At 39.4% G+C, this 10,850-nt stretch overlaps 1 protein-coding gene across 1 annotated transcript; it reads right to left on the reverse strand.

The window, feature by feature from the left end:
- Positions 1–1,951: 1,951 nt before the first annotated feature.
- Positions 1,952–3,679, reverse strand: LOC144963110 (uncharacterized). The gene has a single exon (XM_078896770.1). The coding sequence runs from the start codon at positions 3,677–3,679 to the stop codon at positions 1,952–1,954; it is 1,728 nt and encodes a 575-aa protein (XP_078752896.1).
- Between the last annotated feature and the right edge of the window lie 7,171 nt (positions 3,680–10,850).

Consider the following 10,850-nt stretch of genomic DNA (forward strand, 5'->3'; position numbering starts at 1 on the left):
AATGAGTTATCTTCGAAGGATTTGGTGGTTTGTGGGAGCATTGTTCAAAGTTGTCGGCCGAAAAGTATGGTTGCAGGAGCAACGCCTGTTGTGCAGTGTGGAGTTGATCTGTATGATATTAGAAATCGGTACAGTTGTTGTTTTAGCTGTGGAGTTGGGGTATTTCGGAGTGTCTTTTTGACCGTTTTCATGAATCGTTCAGTTTCGGCGTTGGCACGAGGTCACAATGGGGTAATTTTGCGGTGTTTGATGCCCATGTGGTGACAATAGTTGGAAAAGTCATGTCCGTTGAAGGGAGGACCGTTATCAGTTTTCAATGATTCCGGGATGCCGAATTCTGAGAAAATTTTGTCCAGGCGGGGAATAACGCTGTGACCTGGAATGGAGTCGAGTATTTCCACGATGGGGTAGCGGGAATATTCGTCTGTAACGACCAATATGTACTGGCCATTAGGCAGATGACCAAAATCTGCTGAGAGTTCTGTCCACGGGGCTGATGGAAGCGGGGACATTTGTAACGATTCGCGTGTTGTTTTCGGTGTAGAAATTTGACACAGCATGCAGTTGTTTACAGTGTTCTCTACTCTGCTCTGCATGTTTGGTATCCAGACCTTTTCCCTAAGTAAGGATATAGTTTTGACTATGCCTTGATGTCCAGAATGTGCTAGTTTGATGGCTGTTTCATAAAGCGATTGTGGTAGGACGATTTGATGACCCTTTAGTATGACAGGGAGTTTGTCTGCAATGGCGAGTTCAGAGCGACAGAGATAGAGCGTTTGAAAAAGCTTTTGGTTGACTTCTTGAGAATTGGTGTACCAATTATTGGATCGTATTGATTGGATAACGAGCATTAGGGTTTGGTCTTGTGATGTTTTGTGTGCCACTTCTTCTAGGGTCATGGATTTTGGTGTGGATGTGTGTGTGAGGTAGTTAATGTATTCTTCGGCTATGGTTTGTTCTCTACAGCTTTGAGAGTGTGTGACTGGGTGACGACTTAAAAAGTCGGCAGGATTGTCAAATCCTGGCCTGTAGCAAATGGTGAAGTGGTATGGTAGCATGCGTAGCATCCAACGTTCAATCCTTGGCGATGGCCTGGCTTTAGGATTTGAAAAGATGGTGGTAAGAGGTTTGTGATCGGTGTGTATTTTGAAGGGTGATCCGAAGATGTAAATGTGAAAATATTCACACGCCCAAGTTATTGCGAGAGCCTCGCGTTCTGTTTGCGAGTATCTTTGTTCGGTTGGTGTAAGTGGGCGGCTTGCAAACTGTATAATGCGACCGTCTTGAACAAGTACTGCCGATATCCCTATGGGACTTCCGTCTGTATAAATATCGGTTTGCTTGTTTGGGTCAAAGTAGGCTAAGGTGATTGCTTTGCTCAGAGCTGCTTTTAGAGAGTTAAAATCGGTGGTATGGATGGTTGTCCACTCCCATGGGACGGTCTTTTTGGTGAGTCGGCGCAGATTGTGTGTGAGTGATGCGTAGTGTGGAATATGGTGTGCACCGCAAAAATTTATCATGCCGAGTAAGCTACGCACCTCAGAAGCATTTGTGGGTGTAGCGAGGTTAAGAATTGCTTTGACCTTCTCATGGCTTGGAGTGACTCCGTCTTTGCTGAAGGTGTGTCCAAGAAATTCGATTGACGTTTGGTTGAACTTGCACTTTTCTTTGTGGATAGTGAGACATTTTTCTCGTAAGCGGTGGAACAATGCCCGTAGGTTGGCGTCATGATCTTGTTGCGAATTGCCAAAGCAGAGGATGTCATCGCTGATGTTAATGACACCTCGCAGACCGGTGAGTGCTTGTCTGATCTGTTCTTGAAAGATTTCGCTTGCGGAATTTACTCCAAAGAAAAGACGGAGGTATCTGTAGAGTCCTTTGTGCGTGGCAAATGTTGTGATGTATCTTGATGCCTCGTCTAATTCAATTTGGTTGTATCCTTGATTCAGGTCTACTTTGCTAAATATTCCGCTCCGGATAGTTCAGTTTTTAGCTCGTCGAGTGTAGGTGTCGCGTGATGTTCACGTTTGATGGCTGTATTGGCAGAGCGCATGTCCACACATACACGCACTTTACCAGGTTGCTTGGGTTTTGGCACAACAACGATAGGGGATACCCATGGGGTAGGGCCAGTAGCTTTCTCGATGACACCCCGTTCTTCATCTTTGTTGAGTTGTTTTTCAACGTCTTGGCGGATATGAAATGGAATGCGTCGGTAACGCTGCGCTATAGGTTGAATGTTTTGGTCTATGTGTAGTTTGACTTGAGTGTTTTGCAAGCAGCCTAGACCGGTAAATAAGTCTGAAAACTCTTGTACGAGAGCACTCTGGTTTGATGAGATATGATTGATGGTGTCAATCAATTGCAGATCACGGCATGTTTGCCACCCTAAGATGGGGCGTTCATTTCGATCGACGACGTAAATAGGAGCCGTAGTTGATGTGGTACCATGTCGCAGTGTAGCATGGAAGACGCCCAACACAGGAATGTGTGAAGGAGAGCCGTATGCTGAAATTCGTTTGGATGATGTTTGTAGCATCTGTTTGGGATTTAACTTGTCAAAGTCAACCTTTGCTAAGAGATTGATCGTAGCACCTGAGTCAGCAAGAAACTGAAATTCATGGTCTCCTATCGAGACAGCGAAGTGAGGAAGGTTACTTCCCTTGTTTGTGGCAAACACGTATTCTGTATCGTTGTAGTTGTATGTGTCGGTGGTGTTGAGACGATTGACTGGAGTGTCCGAGTCTGAGTCTGAATTTATGACGTGGACGCGATGCCTTAGGTTGTGACTTTGACCTTGTCTTCTGTCTGAGTCTGAATTTATGACGTGGACGCGACGCCTTAGGTTGTGACTTTGACCTTGTCTTCTGGAATGAGATTGCGATTGAGATGGCTGGTCTTGATGACGTGTTGTAGTAGATTTGCATACCGAGGCAAAATGATGCAGTTTGTTACATGCACGACATGTTTTGTTTCGAGCGGGACAGTGGTTTTGACCTCCAATGTGTGGCCATTCACCTCCACAATTGTTGCATTTGCCATGATGATGACGTTGATTGCGGGGTAGGGTAGATCGTTGTCTTTGATTATTGTGATTTTGACCGAAGTTCGTATTGATTGCGTTTACAGGAGAATCTGATGCCATGAGCTTTGCCTGGACTGTGGTTAGTTGCATGGTGCGGGCATATGTCAGAAGGTCAGCCAAACTAATGTCTGGACTGGATAAACCTTTTTCACGTACTTTTTGCGATTTACATCCTGATATTAGCTGCGATTTAATTTCGGCATCCGCGTCGTGGAACTGACAAGTGAGAGATAACTGTTTCAGTTCTGCGTAGAATTCCTCGATGTTATCAGATGACTGGTGTGTATGTCGAAAAACATATCGTTGGTATTCCCTATTGCTTTGTGGGCTAAAATGGTTGGTGATTGTATCACAAAGTTTTGAAAAGTGTGTCTCATTGCCTCTCGGAGTTAGTTGTTCTTCAGTGAAGGTATCAACGATGTCATTGAGTTCGTCACCGGCAAAGGTGAGTAGCAGCGCTTTTTGTCTTTCAACGGACTCTATTCCGTAGCCAACAAAGTTTTTCAAACGAGAGACCCACTTCTGCCATCTTACAGCTCGACCTGCTGATGCACAGTCGAATGTTGGGTAGGTAGGCAAGCCTAGAGAAGCCATTGTTTACAAACACGATTTTATTGTGATGAACTATAGGTTAAGCATTTGATAAAATACTCTATTTGAAGTAGTAAATACTTGCGTGGATGTACCCTCTCGTCGCCAATGTAATGTTTGAATGGGTATTAAATGATAATTTAATAATGCAAAGATGGATGGTTGAAGATTAAAGTTTATTGATAAACATGATACAGAGTTGGTTGCTGCTTGCCGGCAGGATACAAAGATAACCAAAAACAAGAAGTGAAAGTGGAAGACTGGAAGTATTGAAAGTGAAAGTAAATTATAAAACAGGGGATGTAATTCATTAAATTAATTACTTGGAAACATTACAGTTTGTCTGTCTGCGTTTCTGTAACGGTTTGAGTTTAACGGAGAGGGGTGTTAACCCTTTGCCAACCCCCAACCCGGAGGACCAGGTGACTCAAAACAATCAAACGTGTAATTAATAAGATTTGTGCGTTATGGGGTCTTGTGGTATGACATACGCTTTCGGATCGGAAGATCCTGGGTTCAAGCTTCGTTCAGCGCATAGTTGAGTCCTTGGGGAAAACATTTTTTAATCACATTCTCCCAATTCAGGTGTAAAATGAGTATCTCGACGCTAACAGATTTGTATCTGTCTGAAAATTTTGAGTAACCCCTAACTGGCTTCATGTCTCGTCCTACTCGTTCATACAACATATAAAGTTTTTTTTTATACAATTGATACAAAGAAAAATACATCAACTATATTTACTCAAAGGTCGAATCATTGTTGTTTCTTTCTCCTATCCATGTGTGACTAACAGCCGGTAAGTATCATTCAATTATATTCTTTCTTTTATGGAATGCTTAATGGCACCGACACAACTATCTATGGTTACCCCAGAATTCAATACTCAATATCAATAGCAATACTGTTATATTTATTATTATCTATATCTATTACTTTGTTTCCATCGAAACCGATATTAACACTTGCCATTATCAATACGTCTATCAACACTGTCACCACCATTAATATCAACATCAACACTGTTACCACCATTAATATAAATATCAACGCTGTTACCATCATCACTACCAATATCAACATTGTTGCTATATTCAATACCAATATTATCACTGTTGTTAGAGATAGAGATAAATAAATAGATATATAGATAGATAGATAGAGAGAGAGAGAGAGAGAGAGAGAGAGAGAGAGAGAGAGAGAGAGAGAGAGAGAGAGAGAGAGTGGTTCAGCTTCCGTTAGTGAACACACCTAAATAATATTGGAGAAGATGGGATGGACATGTTAATTTAATTTAATAGAATGAGATACACAACGGTTTTAAAACAATCAAACGAGTAAGTAATACGATTTGTGCGTTATGGGGTCTTGTGATATAACATTCGCTTTCGGATCGGAAAGTTCTGGGTTCCAGCCTCGTTCAGGGCATAGTTCAGTCCTTGGGGAAAAAATCGTTACTCAAATTCTCTCACCCAAGTCAGGTATAAAATGAGAATCTGGACGTTAACAGATATTTCTATATCCAAAAATATTTTAGTAACCCCTAACTGGCTTCATGTCTCGTCCTACTCGGTCAGTGAAGCCGATGACTGGGGACACATCATAAAGCGCTTTAATTACGTTTAGTGTATATTCTGCTGTGCAATATATCAAGTTTTTTTTGGGTGTTTTTATACAATTGATACGAAGAAAAATGCTTTAATTATATTTACTGAAAGGTATAACCTTTGTGGTTTCTTTCTCCTATCCATGTGTGACAAACAGGATGTAAGTATCAATCAGTTATATTCTTTCATTTATGGTATGCTTAATTTTGCCTGCAAGGAATGAGCTACCAATTAGCTGTGATCCACCATCGATAGCAGAGATTGTGGGTGCCATTAACAAAATGAAAAGGGGGAAAGCTGCTGGACCAGACCAGATTCCACCGGAGGCTCTAAAAGTTGATGCGGAAAGAAATGCTGAGGCCCTGCACCCACTATTTGAGAGAATCTGGAATGACGGGATATTCCCAAAGGATTGGAAGGAAGGACATCTTATCAAGCTTCCAAAGAAAGGGGACCTCAGTAATTGTAATAATTATCGAGGCATCACTCTTCTTTCTATCCCAGGAAAGGTTTTCAACCGTATTATTTTAGAGAAAATTAAGAATGCAACAGATGCTAAACTGCGGGACGAACAGGCAGGTTTTCGGAAAAACCGTTCAACCACCGACCAGATTGCCTCTCTGCGAGTCATAGTAGAACAGTCTATAGAATGGAACTCTCCTCTTATTGTCAACTTTCTGGATTACGAGAAGGCTTTCGACAGTATTGACAGAGCAACATTGTGGAAAATTCTGGCACATTATGGACTCCCTGAAAAGATAGTAAACCTCATTAAGGAAATGTATGAAGGATCAAGTTGCAGGGTCGTACATGAAGATCAGCTTACTGACAGCTTTGAAATTAAGACTGGTGTCAAGCAGGGATGCTTGCTCTCACCATTCCTGTTCATCCTTGCCATTGATTGGCTAATGAAGGAAACCTCCAAAGGGAGAAGAAATGGGATACAGTGGACCCCCTGGACACAGTTGGATGATCTGGATTTTGCAGATGATCTGGCTCTTTTGTCCCACACCCAGGACCAGATGCAAGCAAAAACCACAATTATAAACAGCCTCTCGGAATCAATTGGTCTAAAAATTCACCCTGCAAAGTCAAAGGTCTTGAGGATAGGTACGCGTCAAAGGGAGCAGATCAAAGTAAAAGATCAGGAACTCGAAGATATAGACACTTTCTGCTATCTCGGAAGTATAATTGACAAGGATGGAGGCACGGAAGCAGAGGTGAAAGCACGAATAGGAAAGGCACAGGCTGCATTCACATCTTTGAACAGAGTTTGGAGAACTAAAGATATCTCCCTTCAACTAAAGCTAAGACTTTTCAACTCAAACGTGAAGTCTGTCCTACTGTATGGATGTGAAACTTGGAACGCATCACAGGCATGTATAAGGAGGGTACAGATTTTTGTAAACAGGTGCATGCGTAAGCTACTCAGAATAAAATGGATGGATAGAATAAAAAATGAAGAAGTATGGAAAAGAACACAGCAGAAACCAGTGGGAGAGGATATAGGAAGAAGACGATGGAGGTGGATTGGACACACGCTTAGAAAGAATGACTCAACTATAACAAAGAAAGTATTGGACTGGAACCCTCAGGGCAGAAGATCAAGAGGAAGGCCACGAGGAACATGGAGAAGAATTAAAGAAGCTGATATACAGAGAAGTGGTAAGACCTGGAATGAGATAAAAAAGTTGGCTCAGGATAGAGAAGGATGGAAACTGTTTGTCTGTGGCCTATACCCTGACCCAGGGTGAAAAAGGCAATGATGATGATGCTTAATGGCACCGATTATAATATCTATTATTACCCAAGAATTCAATACTCAATATCAATAGCAACACTGTTGTATTTTTTATTATCTATATCTATTATTTTGTGTCCATCGAAACCGATATTAAGACTTGCCATAATCAATACCAGCATCAACACTGTTGCCACCATCAATATCAATATCAATACTGATACCGTTATCAATACCAATATGAACACTCCTGCCATCATCAATACCAACATCATCAATGTTACCGTCATCAATACCAATATCAATACTGTTACCATATTCATTACCAATATTATCACTGTTGTCATCAATTTCAACACTTTTGCCATTATTTGTACCAATATTGCTATCGGATACGGGTTGCTATAAGAGCGTACAAGATACCTGAATTGTCATAAGACAAAAAGACGATTTAAACAGGGCCTGTAAAAGAAAAAAAAGCACATTGGAATGACGTCTCACGATTCACAATATCAAAAATTAGTACGAAAAGAGAGATAGAGATAAATAGAGAGATAGATAGATAGACATATAGATAGATAGATAGATAGATAGATAGATAGATAGATAGATAGATAGATAGATAGATAGATAGATAGATATATAGATAGATAATTTAATTAAATTTAATAGAATGAGATACACAACGGTTTTAAAACAATCAACCATGTAATTAATACGATTTGTGCCTTATGGGGTCATGTGGTATGAGTCACGCTTTCGGATCGGAAGGTCCTGGGTTCCAGACTCGTTCAACATATAGTTGGGTCCTTTGAAAAAAATATTAACTCACATTCTCTCACTCACCTCAAGTGTAAAAGGATTATCTCGACGGTAACAGATTTGTCTCTGTCGGAGAATATTGCAATAAACCCTAACTGGCTTCATGTCTCTTCTACTCGTTCAGTGAAGCTGATGACTGGGGACACCTTGAAAAACGCTTTGATCACGTTTAGTGTATATTCCACTATACAACAGATCATGTGTTTTGTGTTTTTATACATTTGATACACAGAAATATACTTTACCTATATATTAACTCAATGATCTTTGTTGTTTCTTTCTCCTATCCATGTGTGACTAACAGTATGTAAGTATTCATCAATTATATTCTTTCTTTTATGGTACGCTTATTGGCACCGACACTACTATCTATGGTTACCCCAGAATTCAATACTCACTATCAATAGCAATACTGTTGTATTTATTATGATATCTATCTATTATTTTGATTCCACCAGAAACGATATTAACACACGCCCTAATAAATACTACATCAATACTGTTACCACCATTAACATCATCAACACTGTTACAGTCATCAATACCAATATCAACACTGTTGCTATATTCAAACCAATAATGTCACTATTTACATCAATTGCAACAGTTTGCCATCATCAGTACCAATATTGCTATTCGATACGGATTGGTGTGAGAGCATACAAGATACATGAATTGTCATAAGACAAAAAGTCAAAAAGACAATTTAAATAGGGCCTGTAAAATAAAAAAAGAAACTTAAAATGAAGCTGTCACGGCTCAAAATATCAAACTTAGTAAGCAAAGAGAGAGAGAGAGAGAGAGAGAGAGAGAGAGAGAGAGAGAGAGAGAGAGAGAGAGAGAGAGAGAGAAATAAATAGATAGATAGATAAATAGGTAGATAGATAGATAGATAGATAGCAGGATAGATAGATAGATAGAGAAGGAGAGAGGAAGAGAGACAGAGGGAGAGAGAGAGAGAGAGAAAGAGAGAGAGAGAGAGAGAGTGGTTCAACTTCCGTTACTGAACACACTTAAAGAATACTGAAGAGGATGGGATGAACATGTTAACTTAATTTAAAAGAATGAGAAACACAACGGTTTTAAAACAATCAAACGTGTAATTAATACGATTTGTGCGTTAGGGGGTCATTCGATATGACATTAGCTTTTGGCCTGGGTTCCAGCCTCGTTCAGCGCAGAGTTGGGTCCTTGGGAAAATTTTTTTACTCACATTCTCTCACCCAAATCAAGGTTAAAAGGAGTATCTCGACGCTAACAGATTTGTCTCTCTCGGAAAATATTGTAATAATCCCTAACTGGCGTCATGTCTCGTCCTACACGTTGAGTGAAGCCGATGACTGGGGACACCTTGTAAAGTGCTTTCATCACGTTTAGTGTATATTCCGCTATACAACAGATCATGTGTTTTGTGTTTTTATACAATTGATGCAAAGAAAAAGACTTTAACTACATTAACTCAAAGGTCTAATCTTTGTTGTTTCTTTCTCCTATCCATGTGTTACTAACAGTATGTAAGTATTAATCAATTATATTCTTTCTTTTTAGGTACGCTTAATAGCACAGAAACTACTATCTTAATTTTATTCCAGAATTCAAAACTAAATATCAAGAGCCATGCTGTTATATTTATTCTTATATATAGCAATTATTTTTTTTCCATCAAAACCAGTAATACTCTTGCAATCAACAATACTAATACCAACACGGTTCCGGTTCCCACCATCAATACCAACATCAACACTGGTACCGATATCAATACCAATATCATCACTGTTGCCATATTCACTCCCAATTTTATCACTTTGTCATCAATTTCAACACTTTTGCCATCATTAGTACCAATATTGCTATCGGATACGGGTTGCTATTAGAGCGTACAAGATTCATGAATTGTCATAAGACAAAACGACAAATTATACAGGGCCTGTAAAAGAAAAAAAAATGCACATTGGAATGATGTCTTGCGGCTCACAATATCAAATTTAGTGAGAAAAGAGAGATATAGATTAATATATAGACAGATACATAGAGAGATAGACAAATAGATAGATAGATAGATAGATAGATAGATAGATAGATAGATAGATAGATAGATAGATAGATAGATAATTAGATAGATAGATAGATAGATAAATGGATAGACAGATAGATAGATATAAAGAGAGAGAGATAGAGAGAGAGAGAGAGAGAGAGAGAGAGAGAGAGAGAGAGAGAGAGAGAGAGAGAGAAAGAGACTAGGTAGTTGAACTTCAGTAAGTGACCACACCTAAATAATATTGGAGAAGATGGGATGGACATGTTAATTTAATTTAATAGAATGAGATACACAACGGTTTTAAAACAATCAAACATGTAATTAATACGATTTGCGTTATGCGGTCTTGTGTTATGTCTTTCGCTATTGGATCAGAAAGTCCTAGGGTCCAGCCTCGTTCAGCGCATAGTTGGGTCCTTGCAAAAAAATCTTTACTCACATTCTCTCACCCAAAGGAGTATCTGGACACTAACAGATTTCTCTCTCTCTCGGAAAATATTGTAATAACCCCTAACTGGCTCCATGTCTCGTCCTACTCGTTCAGTAAAGCCGATGACTTGGGACCCACTGTAAAACGCTTTGATCACGTTTAGTGTATATTCCGCTATACAACAGATCATGTGTTTTGTGTTTTTATACAATTGGTACACAGTAATATACTTTAACAATATTTACTCAAAGGTCTAATCTTTGTGGTTTCTTTCTCCTTTCCATGTGTGACTTACAGCATGTAAGTATTAATCAATTATATTCTTTCTTTTATGGTACGCTTAATGACACCGACAAAACTATCTATATTTATTCCAGAATTCAAAACCAAATATCCACAGCCAGACTGTTTTATTTATTCTTGTATATAGCAATTATTTTATTTCCATCAAAACCAATAATACTCTTGTAATCAATAATACCAATTCCAACACGGTTACTACCACCATACTAAAATCAACACTGTTGTCATCAATACC

This window comes from Berghia stephanieae, chromosome 1, assembly GCF_034508935.2.
Source record: "Berghia stephanieae isolate SIO BIC M18660-M18661 chromosome 1, UCSD_Bste_1.3, whole genome shotgun sequence".
Lineage (NCBI taxonomy): Eukaryota > Metazoa > Mollusca > Gastropoda > Nudibranchia > Aeolidiidae > Berghia > Berghia stephanieae.

What these genes read in the sequence shown, in the direction of transcription:
- LOC144963110 (XM_078896770.1), bottom strand. Translation starts at nt 3,679, where the DNA reads ATGGCTTCTCTAGGCTTGCCTACCTACCCAACATTCGACTGTGCATCA.